At 47.1% G+C, this 25,003-nt stretch overlaps 1 protein-coding gene across 5 annotated transcripts in view; it reads left to right on the forward strand.

Annotated features, from left to right (window-relative positions):
* Positions 1–25,003, forward strand: part of LOC139562977 (adenylate cyclase type 2-like) — an 85,236-nt gene that overhangs the window by 58,602 nt on the left and 1,631 nt on the right. For 2 of the 5 annotated variants that reach the window (XM_071381197.1, XM_071381198.1), the window contains 14 exons: positions 2,264–2,323; positions 5,056–5,133; positions 5,438–5,507; positions 7,430–7,527; positions 7,698–7,782; positions 9,668–9,805; positions 10,036–10,140; positions 10,417–10,601; positions 12,495–12,609; positions 12,704–12,904; positions 22,910–23,056; positions 23,169–23,276; positions 23,467–23,581; positions 24,796–24,920. In XM_071381197.1, the coding sequence (XP_071237298.1) occupies positions 2,264–2,323; positions 5,056–5,133; positions 5,438–5,507; positions 7,430–7,527; positions 7,698–7,782; positions 9,668–9,805; positions 10,036–10,140; positions 10,417–10,601; positions 12,495–12,609; positions 12,704–12,904; positions 22,910–23,056; positions 23,169–23,276; positions 23,467–23,581; positions 24,796–24,920 (1,630 nt within the window). The remainder of the gene's footprint in view (positions 1–2,263; positions 2,324–5,055; positions 5,134–5,437; positions 5,508–7,429; positions 7,528–7,697; positions 7,783–9,667; positions 9,806–10,035; positions 10,141–10,416; positions 10,602–12,494; positions 12,610–12,703; positions 12,905–22,909; positions 23,057–23,168; positions 23,277–23,466; positions 23,582–24,795; positions 24,921–25,003) is intronic. The other 3 variants (XM_071381199.1, XM_071381200.1, XM_071381201.1) reach the window with 3 other exon arrangements.

The following is a 25,003-nucleotide window of genomic DNA, read 5'->3' on the forward strand; positions in this document are numbered from 1 at the left end:
CTCCTGCTATGCATCAGTCTGTTGATACAGTGGGTGTTTATGGTTGTGGAGGTGTATTTAGGAAGCCAGTTCTTTTTTTGAATTACCAAATGCAAACAACAGATCAGTGACTGTACAGTAAATGTTAAGCGATTTGTAAGTCTACTTAATGTTACACATATTGTATATACAGTGGGGTAAAAAAGTATTTAGTCAGCCACCAATTGTGCAAGTTCTCCCACTTAAAAAGATGAGAGAGGCCTGTAATTTTCATCATAGGTACACTTCAACTATGACAGACAAAATGAGAAAAAAAATCCAGAAAATCACATTGTAGGATTTTTAATGAATTTATTTGCAAATTATGGTAGAAAATAAGTATTTGGTCACCTACAAACAAGCAAAATTTCTGGCTCTCACAGACCTGTAACTTCTTCTTTAAGAGGCTCCTCTGTCCTCCACTCGTTACCTGTATTAATGGCACCTGTTTGAACTTGTTATCAGTATAAAAGACACCTGTCCACAACCTCAAACAGTCACACTCCAAACTCCACTATGGCCAAGACCAAAGAACTGTCAAAGGACACCAGAAACAAAATTGTAGACCTGCACCAGGCTGGGAAGACTGAATCGGCAATAGGTAAGCAGCTTGGTTTGAAGAAATCAACTGTGGGAGCAATTATTAGGAAATGGAAGACATACAAGACCACTGATAATCTCCCTCGATCTGGGGCTCCACGCAAGATCTCACCCCGTGGGGTCAAAATGATCACAAGAACCGTGAGCAAAAATCCCAGAACCACACGGGGGGACCTAGTGAATGACCTGCAGAGAGCTGGGACCAAAGTAACAAAGCCTACCATCAGTAACACACTACGCCGCCAGGGACTCAAATCCTGCAGTGCCAGACGTGTCCCCCTGCTTAAGCCAGTACATGTCCAGGCCCGTCTGAAGTTTGCTAGAGAGCATTTGGATGATCCAGAAGAAGATTGGGAGAATGTCATATGGTCAGATGAAACCAAAATAGAACTTTTTGGTAAAAACTCAACTCGTCGTGTTTGGAGGACTAAGAATGCTGAGTTGCATCCAAAGAACACCATACCTACTGTGAAGCATGGGGGTGGAAACATCATGCTTTGGGGCTGTTTTTCTGCAAAGGGACCAGGATGACTGATCCGTGTAAAGGAAAGAATGAATGGGGCCATGTATCGTGAGATTTTGAGTGAAAACCTCCTTCCATCAGCAAGGGCATTGAAGATGAAACGTGGCTGGGTCTTTCAGCATGACAATGATCCCAAACACACCGCCTGGGCAACGAAGGAGTGGCTTCGTAAGAAGCATTTCAAGGTCCTGGAGTGGTCTAGCCAGTCTCCAGATCTCAACCCCATAGAAAATCTTTGGAGGGAGTTGAAAGTCCATGTTGCCCAGCAACAGCCCCAAAACATCACTGCTCTAGAGGAGATCTGCATGGAGGAATGGGCCAAAATACCAGCAACAGTGTGTGAAAACCTTGTGAAGACTTACAGAAAACGTTTGACCTCTGTCATTGCCAACAAAGGGTATATAACAAAGTATTGAGATAAACTTTTGTTATTGACCAAATACTTATTTTCCACCATAATTTGCAAATAAATTCATAAAAAATCCTACAATGTGATTTTCTGGATTTTTTTTCTCATTTTGTCTGTCATAGTTGAAGTGTACCTATGATGAAAATTACAGGCCTCTCTCATCTTTTTAAGTGGGAGAACTTGCACAATTGGTGGCTGACTAAATACTTTTTTGCCCCACTGTAAAAACACAAACACATTTACTTTTTATAAGGTCAAGTTTGGTCGCAAAGGGCTTAGAAGTTGTCTCTTTTTCCCCATTACTGACAAAAGCTGAACCACATGTGAGTGCAGTAGATAGGACAGTGAAATAAGAAAATTGCCCCGTAAGACCTTTTGTCTCGGCTGTGGTTCTAGTGGGCACCGATACTGTGAATGGACACTTAACAGGAACCGGCTGTGTTGCTTCTGATACGGTCGGTGGCCCTTCCTATGTTCTTTCATTTGGTCAGTTACAGTCCCTCATCATGTCATGTTTAATAAAAACAAAATAGTTTATTTATTCAGTTACAATACAAGCTTTATTAATATTGATCCATTCTACGAAGACTGACATTTGTTGTTTTAACACACATGAATCCTCACATAAAACACACAACAGTCAGCGACAACATACAGCGAAAACGATGTCACCATGTTGAATGTGTCTATCTCTCACTGTTGGTCCCTGACAGCTTTGATGAGTCTGTAGAGGAGCCCTTCTCCTCGCCCGCCCCTCCGCTCAGCACCTATAAGTGAGTGGTGCCAGCCTGGCTCACAACGCAAGTTCTCCCTTCTGAGTGGAGGAGGAGAATCTTGATGTTTCACCAGCACCATTAACCTCCAACCCTTCTTTCTGGATTAACACTTCTCCCTACCCACCCATCCTGCCTAGAGCTGCCTCCCTCTTCTGTATAACAGGGCATCACAGGGATTCCCACGCCTTTACAAAGCAAGCAGGGCATAGTAACCACTCCCTAGTGTTTAAAGTGTGTCTTTTTGTTTTCCCACTGGAGTTATGTGCTGTTATAAACACTGTGTGTGTGTCTGTCTGTGTGTGTCTATGTCTGTCTGTGTGTGTGTGTGTGTGTGTTTCCTTCCTGGTGAGGCATGGGTACTGCTGGGAGACTACTGTTCAGTCACCAAAGTTCAACTAACACACACAACATCCTGCACATACACACACTATAGAATGAATGACACACACAAACCTTCTCTCTGTTTCCACTAATGCTGAGAATGGCCTAAACCAGTTGCCTCCCTGCACAGCACTGGGACTGAATAACCTGCATGATCTTGGCTGGTTTACCAGCATCCATCCATTTGTCTGTCTGCGTGTCGGTCTGTCTGCGTGTCGGTCTGTCTGCGTGTCGGTCGGTCTGCGTGTCGGTCGGTCTGCGTGTCGGTCTGTATTGTATGCGTGTCGGTCGGTCTGTATTGTATGCGTGTCGGTCGGTCTGTATTGTATGCGTGTCGGTCGGTCTGTATGTGTGCCGGTCGGTCTGTATGCGTGCCGGTCGGTCTGTATGCGTGCCGGTCGGTCTGTATGCGTGCCGGTCTGTCTGTATGCGTGTCGGTCTGTGTATGCGTGTCGGTCGGTCTGCGTGTCGGTCTGTCTGCTAGTCGGTCGGTCTGTCTGCGTGTCGGTCTGTCTGCTAGTCGGTCGGTCTGTCTGTGTGTCGGTCGGTCTGCGTATCGGTCCGTCTGCATCTTGGTCAGTCCGTCTGCGTGCTTGTCTGCCGGTCGGTCGGTCTGTCTGCGGGTCGGTCGGTCTGTCTGCGTGTCGGTTGGTCGGTCTGCGTATCCGTCGGTCTGTCTGCATGTCTGTCTGCATGTCCGTCGGTTGGTCTGTCTGCGTGTCGGTCTTTCTGTCTGCGTGTCGGTCTTTCTGTCTGCGTGTCGGTCAGTCGGTCAGTCTGCGGGTCGGTCGGTCAGTCTGCGGGTCGGTCGGTCAGTCTGCGGGTCGGTCGGTTAGTCTGTGTGTCTGTTTGCATGTCGGTCTGTCTGTGTGTCGGTCGGTCGGTCAGTCGGTCGGCCGGTCTGCGTGTCGGTTGGTCTGCGTGTCGGTCAGTCTGTCTGCGTGTCGGTCAGTCTGTCTGCGTGTCGGTCGGTCTGTCTGCTGTCTGCGTGTCGGTCTTTCTGTCTGCGTGTCTGTCTGCGTGTCTGTCTGTCTGCGTGTCGGTCGGTCTGCCGGTCGGTCGGTCTGCGTGTCGGTCAGTCTGCGGGTCGGTCGGTCTGTCTGTCTGCGTGTCGGTCAGTCTGTCTGTCTGCGTGTCGGTGAGTCTGTCTGCGTGTCGGTCGGTCGGTCTGCGTGTCGGTCGGTCTGCGCGTCGGTCTGCCTGCATGTCGGTCAATCTGTCTGCCTGCATGTCGGTCAATCTGTCTGTCTGCATGTTGGTCGGTCGGTCGGTCTGTCTGTCTGCGGGTCGGTCGGTCGGTCTGCGTGTCGGTCGGTCGGTCTGCGTGTCGGTCGGTCTGCGTGTCGGTCGGTCTGCGTGTCGGTCGGTCTGCGTGTCGGTCGGTCTGCGCGTCGGTCTGCCTGCATGTCGGTCAATCTGTCTGTCTGCATGTTGGTCGGTCGGTCTGTCTGCGTGTCTGTCTGCGTGTCGATCTGTTTGTCTGTGTCTGTCTGTCTGTCTGTCTGTGTGCTGCCAGTCGGTCTCTGTCTGTGTCTTGTCAGTCGGTCTCTGTCTGTGTCTTGTCAGTCGGTCTCTGTCTGTGTCTTGTCAGTCGGGTTCTGTCTGTCTGTGTCAGTCGGTCTCTGTGTCTGCCGGTCTCTGTGTCTGCCGGTCTCTGTGTCTGCCGGTCTCTGTGTCTGCCGGTCTCTGTCGGTCTCTGTCGGTCTCTGTCTTTGTCGGCCTCAGTCTGGTCTGTCTGTCTGTCTGTGTCAGTCGGTCTGTGTCTTGTCAGTCGGTCTCTGTCTGTGTCTTGTCAGTCGGTCTCTGTCTGTGTCTTGTCAGTCGGTCTCTGTCTGTGTCTTGTCAGTCGGGTTCTGTCTGTCTGTGTCAGTCGGGTTCTGTCTGTCTGCCGGTCTCTGTGTCTGCCGGTCTCTGTGTCTGCCGGTCTCTGTGTCTGCCGGTCTCTGTCGGTCTCTGTCGGTCTCTGTCTTTGTCGGCCTCAGTCTGGTCTGTCTGTCTGTCTGTGTCAGTCGGTATCTGTCTGGTCTGTCGGTCTGTCTGTGTCAGTCGGTATCTGTCTGGTCTGTCGGTATCTATCTGGTCTGTCTGTCTGTGTCAGTCGGTATCTGTCTGGTCTGTCTGTCTGTCTGTGTCAGTCGGTATCTGTCCGGTCTGTCAGTCGGTGTCTGTCTGTCTGTGTCAGTCGGTATCTGTCTGGTCTGTCTGTCTGTGTCAGTCGGTATCTGTCCGGTCTGTCAGTCGGTATCTGTCTGTCTGTGTCTGTCTGTCTGTCTGTCTGTCTGTGTCTGTCGGTCTTTGTCTGTGTGTCTGCTAGTCTACCTCTTCCTTATTGTCTGAGTGTTTTACAGGAACAAGTCCCAGAAGAGCAAGTTTGATGAGGAGCTGCACAATGAGATGACCACCACCATCGATGAGCTCAGCAGCAAGTGAGTCTCAATAGTCACTAAATAGTCAAAGGACATTCTGAGATTAGTCACTAGGTAGGACCACAAGCTTAAGCATAAACTCAGAATTAAGGGTCTAATGTTATCTAATCTTCCTAGCCACCAACATATCCCTTGAGAAAAGTATTATTTCGCCAATTGTGAATAATATTGACAAAGACGAGTCAAAGCTATCTGAAAATGTATTTTACATATTGAGTTGTAAAAATAGAGAGCTTGCTCTCACACACACCCACTCACTCTCTCACACACTCTTCCTCACGCTCTCTCCCCGTGTGACATCCAGGCAGTGGGTGAAGTCTGAGGAGATTAGCAGTCTGGCTGTGTGGTTCCCTAAGAAAGAGCTGGAGAAACAGGTGAGTGTTTGTCTCAGAGCTGTCTAGACACCGTTGAGAGGAGCATTGCTGTCCTAGTATACACTGTAGTAGGTACATTTCCACAATGAAAATCTCTAGAACCTTATAGATACAATATGAAGACATCAGTTGTCTCTGGAATGACTACATGTAACTACCAATTGACAGACTCTATGGTCTTCATACACTGTGGAAAGGAGCCTTACTGTCCTAATATACAACAGGTACATCTGTACAATGGCAATGTCAAGAGCCTTTATGTAAGATACAGTATAAAGAAAAACATTCATACTTGAAATTTTAGTTCCTAACCCTTACAACATGTTAAATGTTATATCAGAATCTATTTATTTGGTTCAATCTCTTGATATCTCCGATTAGCCTACACAGACCGCACGTGTTCTTACAGTGCTTTTGGAAAGTATTCAGACCCCTTCCCTTTTCCACATTTTGTTACGTTACAGCCTTATTCTAAAATGTATAATTTTCCCCCCTCATCAATCTACACATAATACTCCATAATGACAAAGCAAAAACAGGTTTGTAGAAATTCTAGCACATTTATTACACATTTTTTACATAAGTATTCAGACCCTTTTCTATGAGACTTAAAATTGAGCTCACGTGCATTCTGTTTCCATTGATCATCTTTGAGATGTTTCTACAAATGATTGTAATCCACCTGTGGTAAATTAAATTGATCCCACAGTTGACAGTGCATGTTAGAGCAAAAACCAAGCTATGAGGTTGAAGGAATTGTCCGTAGTGCTCCGAGACAGGATTGTGTTGAGGCACAGATCTGGCGAAGGGTACCAAAAAAATTCTGCAACATTGAAGGTCCCCAAGAACACAGTGGCCTCCATCATTCTTAAATGGAAGAAGTTTGTAACTACCAAGACTCTTCCTAGAGCTGGCCGCCTGGCCAAACTGACCAGTCGGGGGAGAAGGGTCTTGGGAGGTGACCAAGAACCCGATGGTCCCTCTGACAGAGCTCTAGAGTTCCTCTGTGGAGATGGGAGATCCTTCCAGAAGGACAACCATCTCTGCAGCACTCCACCAATCAGGCCTTTACGGTAGAGTGGCCAGACAGAAGCCACTCGTCAATAAAAGGCACATGACAGCCCGCTTGGATGACACATTACAGCCCGTCACATCTGGAGGAAACTTGGCACCATCCCTACGGTGAAGCATGGTGGTGGCAGAATCATGCTGTAGGGATGTTTTTCAGCGGCATGGACTGGGAGACTAGTCAGGATCGAGGGAAAGATGAACGGAGCAAATTACAGAGAGATCCTTGATGAACCTGCTCAGGACCTCAGACTGGGGCGAAGGTTCACCTTCCAACAGAACAACGACTCTAAGCACACAACCAAGACAATGTAGGAGTGGCTTCGGGACAAGTCTCTGAATGTCCTTGAGTGGCCCAGCCAGAGTACGGATTTGAACCCGATCAAACATCTCTGGAGAGACCTGAAAATAGCTGTGCAGAGACGCTCCCCATCCAACCTGACAGAGCTTGAGAGGATCTGCAAAGAAGAATTGGAGGAACTGCCCAAATACAGTTGTGCCAAGCTTGTAGCTTCATACCCAAGAAGACTCGAGGCTGTAATCGCTGCGAAAGGTGCTTCAACAAAGTACTGAGTAAAAGGTCTGAATACTTATGTAAAAATTGTTTTATTTTATTTTTAATAACATTTCAAACATTTCTAAAAAACGGTTTTTGCTTTGTCATTATGGGGTATTGTGTGTAGATTGATAAAGAAATATATTTTTTAATCAGTTTTAGAATAATGCTGTAATATAACAAAATGTGAGAAAAGTCAAGGGGTCTGAATACTTTCCAAATGCACTATACATACTGTAAAAACTGTGTTCTTAGTATTTGTGAGAGGTTCAAACATGACTTCTTCTTTCCTCCCCAGTACCGAGCCATTGATCTGCCCATGTTCAAGCACTACATCGGCTGTGCCACCTTCATCTTCTTCTGCATCTTTGTGGTTCAGATGTTTGTGACAAAAGAGTGAGTGATTTTCCCTTGTGGCTATAAGAAACATATTTCTCAACTGCTATTGCCAGGTACGGTAGTAATAATAGTTTTCCTCTTAAACCATGGAAACAATAATGGCATGACAACCAGTATTTGAACTATTTGGGATTCAGTGTTGGATCTTTTCCCTTCCCGTCCCTCAGTTCCAAAATGTTGGGAATGTCATTTGGAGTGCTGGCCTGTGTCCTCCTGTTGACCTTGGGCATCTGTTTCGCAGGTCACCTGCAGGTCAGTGGGAGTTTTAGGCTTAGGTCACAACAAGCCCTATTTCTGTACAGGGCAAAGCTTAGTTGACTGTGTGTGGGGGTGGGGTTTGTGTGTACTGTGTGTATTTATTACTGTGACAGTGGAAACACGCTTTCTGCCTAGGTTGCATAAGCTATTTCATCTATCCCTGTTTTTTCCCCCATCTATCCCCAGGAAGCTGTACGTTGCTGTTATTTGGTCATTAACAGCTGGTGCATACCATCTCAATGCCATGGTGCAGAGAGACAGGCAGTGTAGTTATTACATTCACTAGTCAGAGATACACCGAGTGTACAAAACATTAGGAACACCTTCCTACTATCATACCCCATTCAAAGGAACTTAAATATTTTGTCTTGCCCATTCACCCTCGGAATGACACACATACACAATCCATGTCTCAATTGTCTCAAGGCTTAAAAATCCTTCTTTAACCAGGTCTCCTCCCCTTCATCTACACTAATTTAAAGTGGATTTAACAGGAGACATCAATAAGGGATCATAGCTTTCACTTGGTCAGTCTATTTCATGGAAAAAGCAGGTGTTCCTAATTTTTTTGTACACTCAGTGTATTATCCTGTCTTTCTGAAAATAGACTGAACATTCAGTGCTGCTGTGTTAGTAAGTCACACATTGTCTCAACATGGATGATGTCATCAATGTCACATGCTCGCTTATCTTAATGCTCGCTTATCCCCTCCCCACTTATACACACTCACCTGTCCCCGTCTTCCCATCCTATCCACCTCTTCTCTTCCATGCATTTCACCCCCCCACATACACACTCATCCCTTCCCCTCTCCCCCTGCTATCCACTCCTCCTCTCCCATGGCTGGATCAAATCAAATCAAATGTATTTATATAGCCCTTCTTACATCAGCTGATATCTCAAAGTGCTGTACAGAAACCCAGCCTAAAACCCCAAACAGCAAGCAATGCAGGTGAAGAAGCATGGTGGCCAGGAAAAACTCCCTAGAAAGGCCAAAACCTAGGAAGAAACCTAGAGAGGAACCAGGCTATGAGGGGTGGCCAGTCCTCTTCTGGCTGTGCCAGGTGGAGATTATAGCAGAACATGGCTAAGATGTTCAAATGTTCATAAATGACCAGCATGGTCAAATAATAATAATCACAGTAGTTGTCGAGGGTGCAGCAAGTCAGCACCTCAGGAGTAAATGTCAGTTGGCTTTTCATAGCCGATCATTAAGAGTATCTCTACCGCTCCTGCTGTCTCTAGAGAGTTGAAAACAGCAGGTCTGGGACAGGTAGCACGTCCGGTGAACAGGTCAGGGTTCCATAGCCGCAGGCAGAACAGTTGAAACTGGAGCAGCAGCACGGCCAGGTGGACTGGGGACAGCAAGGAGTCATCATGCCAGGTAGTCCTGAGGCATGGTCCTAGGGCTCATGTCCTCCGAGAGAGAGAAAGAGAGAATTAGAGAGAGCATACTTAAATTCACACAGGACACCGGATAAGACAGGAGAAGTACTCCAGATATAACAGACTGACCCTAGCCCCCCGACACATAAACTACTGCAGCATAAATACTGGAGGCTGAGACTGGAGGGGTCAGGAGACACTGTGGCCCCATCCGTTGATACCCCCGGACAGGGCCAAACAGGCAGGATATAACCCCACCCAGTTTGCCAGAGCACAGCCCCCACACCACTAGAGGTACCGTAGCGTACGTGTAGGTATGTACGGCAGGACCAAATCGGAAAGATAGGTAGGAGCAAGCCCATGTAATGCTTTGTAGGTTAGCAGTAAAACCTTGAAATCAGCCCTTGCCTTAACAGGAAGCCAGTGTAGGGAGGCTAGCACTGGAGTAATATGATCACATTTTTTGGATGCTTCGCTCCTCCCATCCCTCAGCGGTTGTTTCCGGAGAAGTTGTCGTCCTGCCAGTGGCTGCCTGCTGTGTCCGAGGCAGTGGTCAAGAGGCCGTGTGTGCGCCTCCCTCTGGTCACTATCACCACTGCGGTCATCATCATCCTAGCAGTCTTCAACCTGGTAAGTTAACGCAACAACTCACTCTCTCACTGATTAAACAGACAACAGAATGCCATCACGTGTACATGCAATTACATAAACTTTTAATAGCAACAAGAGCATTAGCTTCTTATTGTAAGAAGAACATCAAGTCATCAACAGACATGCCAATAACACATGCTTCACAGCCTTTTTGTTTTCAGTCAGACCCACTTAGCGGTTGACTGTCAATCAAATCTTGTTCCCTCTAGTGCTTCATCCAGACGAAGTCACCGTGTGATATCAATGGTAACCCTGATCTGATTCGATCTGACAACTCCAGTGAGCAGCATCCAGGCAGCCTGTTCTACCTGCCGGTGAGTGATGCCTTCAATATCCCTCACTAACAGGTCTTCTGTAGCTCAGCTGATAGAGCACGGCACGCTTGCAACACACAGTTATGAAATTATACTTTCCATTTCAGTGTTTTTATTGTTGTTTGCAAATATATACTCAGCCATTTCACATAAAAATAATAAATTACAAATAATAAACATCGAAATTAAGAACTGGCACTTTCCATTGATGGTTTTCACCGTCTCCTCACTCTCCCTCTCTTTCTCTCTATCTCTCTCTCTCTATTTCTCTCTCAGTACTCTGTGTTCAGCTGTATCCTGGCTCTCATAGCTTGTGGAGTGTTCCTGAGGGTGAGCTTTGAGCTCAAAGTGGTCTTCCTCACCCTGGCCTCCACAGCCTACTACATCATCATCCTCAGCGCCAAGGCTGGTCTCTTCAGCTGCTATGGACGCATGCTTTACAACCAACTCAATGAAAACAAGTACTATAGCATGTGTTGTGCACCAGGCCTGGGGTAGATTACTTTTCAATTCAGGAAGAAATAAAACATGTACAGTGGGGAGAACAAGTATTTGATACACTGCCGATTTTGCAGGTTTTCCTACTTACAAAGTATGTAGAGGTCTGTCATTTTTATCATAGGTACACTTCAACTGTGAGAGACGGAATCTAAAACAAAAATCCAGAAAATCACATTGTATGATTTTTAAGTAATTAATTTGCATTTTATTGCATGACATAAGTATTTGATCACCTACCAACCAGTAAGAATTCTGGCTCTCACAGACCTGTTAGTTTTTCTTTAAGAAGCCCTCCTGTTCTCCACTCATTACCTGTATTAACTGCACCTGTTTGAACTCGTTACCTGTATAAAAGACACCTGTCCACACACTCAATCAAACAGACTCCAACTTCTCCACAATGGCCAAGACCAGAGAGCTGTGTAAGGACATCAGGGATAAATTGTAGACCTGTACAAGGCTGGGATGGGCTACAGGACAATAGCCAAGCAGCTTGGTGAGAAGGCAACAACTGTTGGCACAATTATTAGAAAATGGAAGAAGTTCAAGATGACGGTCAATCACCCTCGGTCTGGGGCTCCATGCAAGATCTCACCTCGTGGGGCATCAATGATCATGAGGAATGTGAGGGATCAGCCCAGAACTACACGGCAGGACCTGGTCAATGACCTGAAGAGAGCTGGGACCACAGTCTCAAAGAAAACCATTAGTAACACACTACGCCGTCATGGATTAAAATCCTGCAGCGCACGCAAGGTCCCCCTGCTCAAGCCAGCGCATGTCCAGGCCCGTCTGAAGTTTGCCAATGACCATCTGGATGATCCAGAGGAGGAATGGGAGAAGGTCATGTGGTCTGATGAGACAAAAATAGAGCTTTTTGCTCTAAACTCCACTCGCCGTGTTTGGAGGAATAGAAGGATGAGTACAACCCCAAGAACACCATCCCAACCGTGAAGCATGGAGGTGGAAACATCATTCTTTGGGGATGCTTTTCTGCAAAGGGGACAGGACGACTGCACCGTATTGAGGGGAGGATGGATGGGGCCATGTATCGCGAGATCTTGACCAACAACCTCCTTCCCTCAGTAAGAGCATTGAAGATGGGTCGTGGCTGGGTCTTCCAGCATGACAACGACCCGAAACACACAGCCAGGGCAACTAAGGAGTGGCTCCGTAAGAAGCATCTCAAGGTCCTGGAGTGGCCTAGCCAGTCTCCAGACCTGAACCCAATAGAAAATCTTTGGAGGGAGCCGAAAGTCCGTATTGCCCAGCGACAGCCCCGAAACCTGAAGGATCTGGAGAAGGTCTGTATGGAGGAGTGGGCCAAAATCCCTGCTGCAGTGTGTGCAAACCTGGTCAAGAACTACAGGAAACGTATGATCTCTGTAATTGCAAACTAAGGTTTCTGTACCAAATATTCAGTTCTGCTTTTCTGATGTATCAAATACTTATGTCATGCAATAAAATGCAAATTAATTACTTAAAAATCATACAATGTGATTTTCTGGATTTTTGTTTTAGATTCCTTCTCTCACAGTTGAAGTGTACCTATGATAAAAATTACAGACCTCTACATGCTTTGTAAGTAGGAAAACCTGCAAAATTGTCAGTGTATCAAATACTTGTTCTCCCCACTGTATATATAATTAAGTCATTTCTGAAAATTGCGCATTTGTTTTCTATGAAGGTTGTTTCAATTCATTAATTGAATTTCAATCCACTTACTGAATTGAATACTGAATTGACCCCAACCCTGTTCTGTACTGTGCATAAAACACCTGGTACTATATCCAGCCGGGTTTATACTGAGCTTTACTTTAGATTACCTCTAACCCCTGAGCTCTGTGTTCCAGAACTGAGGACTCTGGGACCATCCTGAGAGCTTTGGGGCTGGTCAAACACCCTGAGGTGATGAGCTGCATTTACATCACCTTGTTCCTGGTCACCATGCTCATCATCTCACAACAGGTCAGGACATGTTCCTTTCTCTTCTTTGTTGGCCCTCTCTTCACCTACCCCTTTCCTTTTACTACTAAATGACCACATCACTTCTGTCCTGTAGAATGAGTCATGCTTCCGCCAGGACTTCCTTCTGAAGAACAAGAACCGTACGGAGCAGGATGAGATCGAGACCAGGGAGAACCTGAACCGCCTGCTCCTGGAGAACGTGCTGCCGGCCCATGTGGCTGCGCTGTTTGTCGGGGAGAATAAAAAGAACGAGGTGGGATTCCTCACAAACACTTTACTTACTGAGAAGTACAAGGTAGGAGTCCAGGATGGATGACTGGTAGTCGACTGAGTCCAACTCATCCTCCCCTTCTCCTCCTCCTCCTATCTGCACTGGGGTCCCATCTCCACTGGCCTGCACTCACTAAAGCTTAGTGGGAAACACTTAGTAGTGGAATTGATTGGATTTACCCGTAAATGGTTTATTACGATTTCCAGTAGTGTGGTTAGTGATTAAGGGATGGAAACCCCAGGGTAAGGACGGTCCCACTTCTATGGATCATTGTACCGTATATCAGTGCCTGCCTGACTCCACCTACCAACCCACAGCTCCATGAATCAGCCCCTTCATCGGAATTGTGATTTGTGATGTCATCTTTGTGTCAGCATGGTAGAGACAGAGCCACTGCATTCTTACAGCAACATCCTCAACTCCTACTACCCCTACTCACAGTCACTCTCAAATAGTCCACATCAACGTCCTCAACTCCTACTACCCCTACTCACAGTCACTCTCAAATAGTCCACATCAACGTCCTCAACTCCTACTACCCCTACTCACAGTCACTCTCAAATAGTCCACATCAACGTCCTCAACTCCTACTACCCCTACTCACAGTCACTCTCAAATAGTCCACATCAACATCCTCAACTCCTACTACCCCTACTCACAGTCACTCTCAAATAGTCCACATCAACATCCTCAACTCCTGCTGCCCCTACTCACAGTCACTCTCAAATAGTCCACATCAACGTCCTCAACTCCTGCTGCCCCTACTCACAGTCACTCTCAAATAGTCCACATCAACGTCCTCAACTCCTGCTGCCCCTACTCACAGTCACTCTCAAATAGTCCACATCAACGTCCTCAACTCCTACTACCCCTACTCACAGTCACTCTCAAATAGTCCACATCAACGTCCTCAACTCCTACTACCCCTACTCTCAGCCACTCTCAAATAGTCCACATCAACGTCCTCAACTCCTACTACCCCTACTCTCAGCCACTCTCAAATAGTCCACATCAACGTCCTCAACTCCTACTACCCCTACTCACAGTCACTCTCAAATAGTCCACATCAACATCCTCAACTCCTACTACCCCTACTCACAGTCACTCTCAAATAGTCCACATCAACATCCTCAACTCCTGCTGCCCCTACTCTCAGTCACTCTCAAATAGTCCACATCAACGTCCTCAACTCCTACTACCCCTACTCTCAGCCACTCTCAAATAGTCCGCATCAACGTCCTCAACTCCTACTACCCCTACTCTCAGCCACTCTCAAATAGTCCGCATCAACATCCTCAACTCCTGCTGCCCCTACTCACAATCACTCTCAAATAGTCCACATCAACGTCCTTAACTCCTGCTGCCCCTACTCACAGTCACTCTCAAATAGTCCACATCAACATCCTCAACTCCTACTACCCCTACTCACAGTCACTCTCAAATAGTCCACATCAACGTCCTCAACTCCTACTACCCCTACTCACAGTCACTCTCAAATAGTCCACATCAACGTCCTCACCTCCTGCTGCCCCTACTCACAGTCACTCTCAAATAGTCCACATCAACGTCCTCAACTCCTACTACCCCTACTCACAGTCACTCTCAAATAGTCCACATCAACATCCTCAACTCCTACTACCCCTACTCACAGTCACTCTCAAATAGTCCACATCAACATCCTCAACTCCTGCTGCCCCTACTCACAGTCACTCTCAAATAGTCCACATCAACGTCCTCACCTCCTGCTGCCCCTACTCTCAGCCACTCTCAAATAGTCCACATCAACGTCCTCAACTCCTGCTGCCCCTACTCACAGTCACTCTCAAATAGTCCACATCAACGTCCTCAACTCCTGCTGCCCCTACTCACAGTCACTCTCAAATAGTCCACATCAACGTCCTCAACTCCTACTACCCCTACTCACAGTCACTCTCAAATAGTCCACATCAACGTCCTCAACTCCTACTACCCCTACTCACAGCCACTCTCAAATAGTCCACATCAACGTCCTCAACTCCTACTACCCCTACTCTCAGCCACTCTCAAATAGTCCACATCAACGTCCTCAACTCCTACTACCCCTACTCTCAGCCACTCTCAAATAGTCCACATCAACGTCCTCAACTCCTGCTGCCCCTACTCACAGTCACTCTCAAATAGTCCACATCAACATCCTCAACTCCTACTACCCCTACTCACAGTCACTCTCAAATAGTCCACATCAACATCCTCAACTCCTGCTGCCCCTACTCTCAGTCACTCTCAAATAGTCCACATCAACGTCCTCAACTCCTACTACCCCTACTCTCAGCCACTCTCAAATAGTCCGCATCAACGTCCTCAACTCCTACTACCCCTACTCTCAGCCACTCTCAAATAGTCCGCATCAACATCCTCAACTCCTGCTGCCCCTACTCACAATCACTCTCAAATAGTCCACATCAACATCCTCAACTCCTACTACCCCTACTCACAGTCACTCTCAAATAGTCCACATCAACGTCCTCAACTCCTACTACCCCTACTCACAGTCACTCTCAAATAGTCCACATCAACGTCCTCAACTCCTGCTGCCCCTACTCACAGTCACTCTCAAATAGTCCACATCAACGTCCTCAACTCCTACTACCCCTACTCACAGTCACTCTCAAATAGTCCACATCAACGTCCTCAACTCCTACTACCCCTACTCTCAGCCACTCTCAAATAGTCCACATCAACGTCCTCAACTCCTACTACCCCTACTCTCAGCCACTCTCAAATAGTCCACATCAACGTCCTCAACTCCTACTACCCCTACTCACAGTCACTCTCAAATAGTCCACATCAACATCCTCAACTCCTACTACCCCTACTCACAGTCACTCTCAAATAGTCCACATCAACATCCTCAACTCCTGCTGCCCCTACTCTCAGTCACTCTCAAATAGTCCACATCAACGTCCTCAACTCCTACTACCCCTACTCTCAGCCACTCTCAAATAGTCCGCATCAACGTCTTCAACTCCTACTACCCCTACTCTCAGCCACTCTCAAATAGTCCGCATCAACATCCTCAACTCCTGCTGCCCCTACTCACAATCACTCTCAAATAGTCCACATCAACGTCCTTAACTCCTGCTGCCCCTACTCACAGTCACTCTCAAATAGTCCACATCAACATCCTCAACTCCTGCTGCCCCTACTCACAGTCACTCTCAAATAGTCCACATCAACGTCCTCAACTCCTGCTGCCCCTACTCTCAGCCACTCTCAAATAGTCCACATCAACGTCCTCAACTCCTGCTGCCCCTACTCTCAGCCACTCTCAAATAGTCCACATCAACGTCCTCAACTCCTACTACCCCTACTCTCAGCCACTCTCAAATAGTCCACATCAATGTCCTCAACTCCTGCTGCCCCTACACTCAGCCACTCTCAAATAGTCCACATCAACGTCCTCAACTCCTACTACCCCTACTCTCAGCCACTCTCAAATAGTCCACATCAACGTCCTCAACTCCTACTACCCCTACTCTCAGCCACTCTCAAATAGTCCGCATCAACGTCCTCAACTCCTACTACCCCTACTCTCAGCCACTCTCAAATAGTCCGCATCAACATCCTCAACTCCTGCTGCCCCTACTCACAATCACTCTCAAATAGTCCACATCAACGTCCTTAACTCCTGCTGCCCCTACTCACAGTCACTCTCAAATAGTCCACATCAACATCCTCAACTCCTGCTGCCCCTACTCACAGTCACTCTCAAATAGTCCACATCAACGTCCTCAACTCCTGCTGCCCCTACTCTCAGCCACTCTCAAATAGTCCACATCAACGTCCTCAACTCCTGCTGCCCCTACTCACAGTCACTCTCAAATAGTCCACATCAACATCCTCAACTCCTACTACCCCTACTCTCAGCCACTCTCAAATAGTCCACATCAACGTCCTCAACTCCTACTACCCCTACTCTCAGCCACTCTCAAATAGTCCACATCAATGTCCTCAACTCCTGCTGCCCCTACACTCAGCCACTCTCAAATAGTCCACATCAACGTCCTCAACTCCTACTACCCCTACTCTCAGCCACTCTCAAATAGTACACATCAACGTCCTCAACTCCTGCTGCCCCTACTCACAGTCACTCTCAAATAGTCCACATCAACGTCCTCAACTCCTACTACCCCTACTCAGTCACTCTCAAATAGTCCACATCAACGTCCTCAACTCCTACTACCCCTACTCTCAGCCACTCTCAAATAGTCCACATCAACGTCCTCAACTCCTACTACCCCTACTCTCAGCCACTCTCAAATAGTCCACATCAACGTCCTCAACTCCTACTACCCCTACTCACAGTCACTCTCAAATAGTCCACATCAACATCCTCAACTCCTACTACCCCTACTCACAGTCACTCTCAAATAGTCCACATCAACATCCTCAACTCCTGCTGCCCCTACTCTCAGTCACTCTCAAATAGTCCACATCAACGTCCTCAACTCCTACTACCCCTACTCTCAGCCACTCTCAAATAGTCCGCATCAACGTCCTCAACTCCTACTACCCCTACTCTCAGCCACTCTCAAATAGTCCGCATCAACATCCTCAACTCCTGCTGCCCCTACTCACAATCACTCTCAAATAGTCCACATCAACGTCCTTAACTCCTGCTGCCCCTACTCACAGTCACTCTCAAATAGTCCACATCAACATCCTCAACTCCTGCTGCCCCTACTCACAGTCACTCTCAAATAGTCCACATCAACATCCTCAACTCCTGCTGCCCCTACTCACAGTCACTCTCAAATAGTCCACATCAACATCCTCAACTCCTGCTGCCCCTACTCACAGTCACTCTCAAATAGTCCACATCAACGTCCTCAACTCCTGCTGCCCCTACTCACAGTCACTCTCAAATAGTCCACATCAACGTCCTCAACTCCTGCTGCCCCTACTCTCAGCCACTCTCAAATAGTCCACATCAACGTCCTCAACTCCTGCTGCCCCTACTCTCAGCCACTCTCAAATAGTCCACATCAACATCCTCAACTCCTACTACCCCTACTCTCAGCCACTCTCAAATAGTCCACATCAACGTCCTCAACTCCCGCTGCCCCTACTCTCAGCCACTCTCAAATAGTCCACATCAACATCCTCAACTCCTACTACCCCTACTCTCAGCCACTCTCAAATAGTCCACATCAACATCCTCAACTCCTACTACCCCTACTCTCAGCCACTCTCAAATAGTCCACATCAACGTCCTCAACTCCTACTACCCCTACTCTCAGCCACTCTCAAATAGTCCACATCAACGTCCTCAACTCCTGCTGCCCCTACTCTCAGCCACTCTCAAATAGTCCACATCAACGTCCTCAACTCCTACTACCCCTACTCTCAGCCACTCTCAAATAGTACACATCAACGTCCTCAACTCCTGCTGCCCCTACTCACAGTCACTCTCAAATAGTCCACATCAACGTCCTCAACTCCTGCTGCCCCTACTCACAGTCACTCTCAAATAGTCCACATCAACGTCCTCAACTCCTGCTGCCCCTACTCTCAGCCACTCTCAAATAGTCCACATTCAACATCCTCAACTCGTGCTGCCCCTACACTCAGCCACTCTCAAATAGTCCACATCAACGTCCTCAACTCGTGCTGCCCCTACTCTCAGCCACTCTCAAATAGTCCACATGATACAGACATAAACATACTAGACAAACCACTGATAAGCAGAGTCACTTAATCAAAATGGTGTAATTTTAGTTAAAAGAAATTTACAATGTTTATTCTAAACAAGATGGAAAATACTCTAATATATTTTTGTCTTACTTCATAAGATATGACAAACTTGCAGAAATTCAGAGCTTGGCCTACTTCAAATCAAATCAAATTTTATTAGTCACATACACATGGTTAGCAGATGTTAATGCGAGTGTAGCGAAATGCTTGTGCTTCTAGTTCCGACAATGCAGTAATAACCAACAAGTAATCTAACCTAACAATTCCACAACTACTACCTTATACACACACAAGTGTAAAGGGATAAAGAATATGTACATAAAGATATATGAATGAGTGGTGGTACAGAACGGCATAGGCAAGATGCAGTAGATGGTTTAGAGTACAGTCTATACATATGAGATGAGTAATGTAGGGTATGAAAACATAAAGTGGCATAGTTTAAAGTGGCTAGTGGTACATTTTTACATAATTTCCATCAATTCCCATTTTTAAAGTGGCTGGAGTTGAGTCAGTATGTTGGCAGCGGCCGCTAAATGTTAGTGGTGGCTGTTTAACAGTCTGATGGCCTTGAGATAGAAGCTGTTTTTCAGTCTCTCGGTCCCTGCTTTGATGCACCTGTACTGACCTCGCCTTCTGGATGATAGCGGGGTGAACAGGCAGTGGCTTGGGTGGTTGTTGTCCTTGATGATCTTTATGGCCTTCCTGTGACATCGGGTGGTGTAGGTGTCCTGGAGGGCAGGTAGTTTGCCCCCGGTGATGCGTTCTGCAGACCTCACTACCCTCTGGAGAGCCTTACGGTTGTGGGCAGAGCAGTTGCCGTACCAGGCGGTGATACAGCCCGACAGGATGCTCTCGATTGTGCATCTGTAGAAGTTTGTGAGTGCTTTTGGTGACAAGCCGAATTTCTTCAGCCTCCTGAGGTTGAAGAGGCGCTGCTGCGCCTTCTTCACGACGCTGTCTGTGTGGGTGGACCAATTCAGTTTGTCCGTGATGTGTACACCGAGGAACTTAAAACTTTCCACCTTCTCCACTACTGACCCGTCGATGTGGATAGGGGGGTGCTCCCTCTGCTGTTTCCTGAAGTCCACAATCATCTCCTTTGTTTTGTTGACGTTGAGTGTGAGGTTATTTTCCTGACACCACACTCCGAGGGCCCTCACCTCCTCCCTGTAGGCCGTCTCGTCGTTGTTGGTAATCAAGCCTACCACTGTAGTGTCATCCGCAAACTTGATGATTGAGTTGGAGGCGTGCATGGCCACGCAGTCGTGGGTGAACAGGGAGTACAGGAGAGGGCTCAGAACGCACCCTTGTGGGGCCCCAGTGTTGAGGATCAGCGGGGTGGAGATGTTGTTACCTACCCTCACCACCTGGGGGCGGCCCGTCAGGAAGTCCAGGACCCAGTTGCACAGGGCGGGGTCGAGACCCAGGGTCTCGAGCTTGATGACGAGTTTGGAGGGTACTATGGTGTTAAATGCTGAGCTGTAATCGATGAACAGCATTCTCACATGGGTATTCCTCTTGTCCAGATGGGTTAGGGCAGTGTGCAGTGTGGTTGCGATTGCGTCGTCTGTGGACCTATTGGGTCGGTAAGCAAATTGGAGTGGGTCTAGGGTGTCCGGTAGGGTGGAGGTGATATGGTCCTTGACTAGTCTCTCAAAGCACTTCATGATGACGGAAGTGAGTGCTACGGGGCGGTAGTCATTTAGCTCAGTTACCTTAGCTTTCTTGGGAACAGGAACAATGGTGGCCCTCTTGAAGCATGTGGGAACAGCAGACTGGGATAAGGATTGATTGAATATGTCCGTAAACACACCAGCCAGCTGGTCTGCGCATGCTCTGAGGACGCGGCTGGGAATGCCGTCTGGGCCTGCAGCCTTGCGAGGGTTAACACGTTTAAATGTTTTACTCACCTCGGCTGCAGTGAAGGAGAGCCCGCAGGTTTTGGTAGGGGGCCGTGTCAGTGGCACTGTATTGTCCTCAAAGCGGGCAAAAAAGTTGTTTAGCCTGTCTGGGAGCAAGACATCCTGGTCCGCGACGGGGCTGGTTTTCTTTTTGTAATCCGTGATTGACTGTAGACCCTGCCACATACCTCTTGTGTCTGAGCTGTTGAATTGCGACTCGATTTTGTCTCTGTACTGGGACTTAGCCTGTTTGATTGCCTTGCGGAGAGAATAGCTACACTGTTTGTATTCGGTCATGCTTCCGGTCACCTTGCCCTGGTTAAAAGCAGTGGTTCGCGCTTTCAGTTTCACGCGAATGCTGCCGTCAATCCACGGTTTCTGGTTTGGGAATGTTTTAATCGTTGCTGTGGGTACGACATCGTCAATGCACTTCCTAATGAACTCGCTCACCGAATCAGCATATTCGTCAATATTGTTGTTGGACGCAATGCGGAACATATTCCAATCCGCGTGATCGAAGCAGTCTTGAAGCGTGGAATCAGATTGGTCGGACCAGCGTTGAACAGACCTGAGCGCGGGAGCTTGTTGTTTTAGTTTCTGTTTGTAGGCTGGAATCAACAAAATGGAGTCGTGGTCAGCTTTTCCGAAAGGGGGGCGGGGGAGGGCCTTATATGCGTCGCGGAAATTAGTATAACAATGATCTAGGGTTTTTCCAGCCCTGGTAGCACAATCGATATGCTGATAGAATTTAGGGAGTTTTGTTTTTAGATTAGCCTTGTTAAAATCCCCAGCTACGATGAATGCAGCCTCAGGGTGTGTGGTTTCCAGTTTACAAAGAGTCAGATAAAGTTCGTTCAGGGCCATCGATGTGTCTGCTTGGGGGGGAATATATACGGCTGTGATTATGATTGAAGAGAATTCCCTTGGTAGATAATGCGGTCGACATTTTATTGTGAGGAGTTCTAGATCAGGTGAACAGAATGACTTGAGTTCCTGTGTGTTGTTATGATGATCACACCACGTCTCGTTAATCATAAGGCATACCCCCCCGCCCCTCTTCTTACCAGAAAGATGTTTGTTTCTGTCGGCGCGATGCATGAAGAAACCAGCTGGCTGCACCGACTCCGTTAGCGTCTCTTGAGTTAGCCATGTTTCCGTGAAGCAGAGCACGTTGCAATCCCTGATGTCTCTCTGGAATGCTACCCGTGCTCGGATTTCATCAACCTTATTGTCAAGAGACTGGACATTGGCGAGTAGTATGCTAGGGAGTGGAGCGCGATGTGCCCGTCTCCGAAGCCTGGCCAGGAGACCGCCTCGTTTGCCCCTTTTACGGCGTCGCACAGGGTCGCCGGCTGGGATCAGATCCATTGTATTGGGTGGAAGGCAAAACACTGGATCCGTTTCGGGAAAGTCATATTCCTGGTAGGAACGATGATGAGTTGACGTTAATCGTATATTCAGTAGTTCCTCCCGACTGTATGTAATGAAACCTAAGATTACCTGGGGTACCGATGTAAGAAATAACACATAAAAAAACAAAATACTGCATATTTTCCAAGGAACGCGAAGCGAGGCGGCCATCTCGTTTCGGCGCCGGATGTCATTAATACTTTTACCTCTACCGCTGAAGGCCATGGACATCCCCTCCTCTATGATGTCTCCCTCACTCCGACTCTCCACAGCCCAGTCACAGGGTTATGTGTTACCTCTAAATCACCATGGACACTCTGACACATCTTGACTAAGGTCTTAAAGACATGTTTTCTGGAAGCACAAACACAACAGAACAGCTATTTGTGTTTGACATGTAGGTTACAGCCCGAGAAGTACTGTACTGAAGCTGCTTCTGCTGTTAAAGATGAGTGCTCATCAGCTTAGCTTGAACACTGCATATACCTGACAATAGTAATCCCAATGGATGGCACAGTGTCAACAGTGTCAAATCAAATAAACAATACAACAAAAAGCATGAGGGGGAAAAAAGGAGTATTAATATGCTTTGGAGTTTTCCTCAGAGATTTGACATCTAGGAGCAGAAGCATGGGACTTCGATGGTCTCCCTCTCTCCCAGAGAATGGGTTTTAGAGGCCCTGTTTAACATTGGCTCCTCTTGTACAGCCTAATCACTGGGCATTTCCTTGCCAGATGTCAACACAGTGAAAACAGTTAGGAACGTCTGGCACTGGAGGAACTGTTGTGGTGTCTGTCCCTCTCAGCATTCTGAATTGGCTTTCTCTCAAAGATGTGGCTCTGTGCTCTAATGTCTCCTAATATTTATTGTGTGAACCTGAAACTTCCTTATATCTCTGTTGTGAAGTGTATGTCTATGTTCTTCTGCTTAGTGTTACTACATGGCATTGCCTCTTAAGTTGTACCCCTCCTTCCTCCTCAGGATCTGTACTACAAGTCATATGACTGTGTGTGTGTGATGTTCGCCTCGGTACCGGACTTCAAAGAGTTCTACACGGAGTGTGACATCAACAAGGAAGGTCTGGAGTGTCTGAGGCTCCTCAATGAGATCATAGCAGATTTTGATGAGGTCAGAGAACCGCTGGCAGCCATCAATTAACTCAAATTACACGTGTCCCTGTAATATAAATAAGTACACAGTTAACCCTGGCTCACACATCCACTTGTTTACCCACACACAGCTGCTGTCCAAGCCCAAGTTCAGTGGAGTTGAGAAGATCAAGACCATCGGAAGCACTTATATGGCGGCCGCTGGGCTGAGTGGCACCCCAGGACAGGAGAATAACCAGGTAGCTACTAACTATTTGACCCAGGTCACATGGAAGGGGAGGGGTTACACAGCATGCAACTGTGCATACCTTTGATTTTCTATACTACAGAACTTTACCATCAAACTTGGTTAACAACGCAGTATAGATAACGTTGTGTATGTCAGTAGTAGTGTCCTGTGTGTGGAATTTATGATGAACTGTGTTTCAGGATCGAGATAGGCAGCAGGCACAGATAGGGAACATGGTAGAGTTTGCCATTGCCCTCATTGGCAAGCTGGACGGCATCAACAGACACTCCTTCAACAGTTTTAGGCTACGTGTGGGTGAGTAAAGCTTGGGCACTGGCCTGGGCATATATGAACTATATTCATTAACTAGTACCATATACATTAACTTCCCATAACGTCTGCAATGTGTCTGGTTCTATCCATCTTTATTAGGGTTTCATTGGTTGTTATTCTAGTGCTAAGAGTTTTTCCTGAACACCTGCACCTAACCTGGTCAGGAGAAATTGTGAGCTCTAGTTATAGAACAAAACACTCCTGGCCCTGCGATACTCTGTCTATCTAACCACGTAGGAGGACATTCTTTCCAACTGTCCACAATAGCTAACATTGGCTTTCCATAATACCGCTGGTCTCCCTGTGTACTGTTGTGACATAGTTCTCAGACAGCTTATTCTGAGCAGATCCCCCAGGCTTTAGGAAAACATTTATAATACTCGAGAGATAAAAGCACACATTAGGGTTTTAATACATAAACACAAAAAGCTGGCATGAAATACAATTTTTTTTAAATCAAAGGACTGGTGCGTCAAAGGATTTTTTCACATCTGTGTCCCAAGAAAAATCTAAATAACAAATGATGTTCACATAATTCTCCCTGGAAGACATTTTTTTATTAAAAGGCCGAGATTCTAACATGAACAAATGGTCTGGTTGAACAACTGGCGGCAGTGGCAGGTAGCATAGCGGTTAAGAGCGTTGGGCCAGAAACCAAAAGGTGGCTGGTTCGACTTCCCTAGCTGACTAAGGGAAACATCTGTCGATGTGCCGTTGAGGTACCCCAATTGCTCCTATAAGTCGCTCTGGATAAAAGCTTCTGCTAAATGACTAAAATGGAAATGTAAAATGGTTTTGACTCCCTGTAGTTGACTCAGCCACACAAGCTGATGGTACTTGTTAGACCCTTTTAGTGAATATATTTATATCCAATTATTTTCTGTGTCATCAGTTAGAGCGCTGGGCCAGTAACCAAAAGTTTGTTGGATCGAATCCCTGAGCTGACAAGGTAGAAATCTGCCCCTGAGCAAGGCAGTTAGCCCACTGTTCCCCGGGCGCCCAAGACGTGGATGTCGATTACGGCAGCCCCCCCGCACCTCTCTGATTGAGGGGTTGGGTTAAATGCAGAAGACCCATTTCAGTTGAAGGCATTCAGTTGTACAACTGACTAGGTATCCCCCTTTCCCTACAGTATTTGACTGGTTTATTCCCAGCAGGTATCTTGTTATGTGTCACTGTCTGCCTGCTTTTCACAGGCATTAACCATGGGCCTGTCATTGCTGGGGTGATTGGAGCCAGAAAACCTCAGTATGACATCTGGGGCAACACTGTCAACGTGGCCAGTAGGATGGAGAGCACTGGAGAGCTGGGCAAGATTCAGGTTCAGTACAACCTAGTCTTGTCAGTCATACAGTATTGTCATTGCTAGTCTGGCTGGAGAGTAACTATAACCACACAAAAACC

Source organism: Salvelinus alpinus, chromosome 33 (assembly GCF_045679555.1).
Source record: "Salvelinus alpinus chromosome 33, SLU_Salpinus.1, whole genome shotgun sequence".
Classification (NCBI taxonomy): domain Eukaryota; kingdom Metazoa; phylum Chordata; class Actinopteri; order Salmoniformes; family Salmonidae; genus Salvelinus; species Salvelinus alpinus.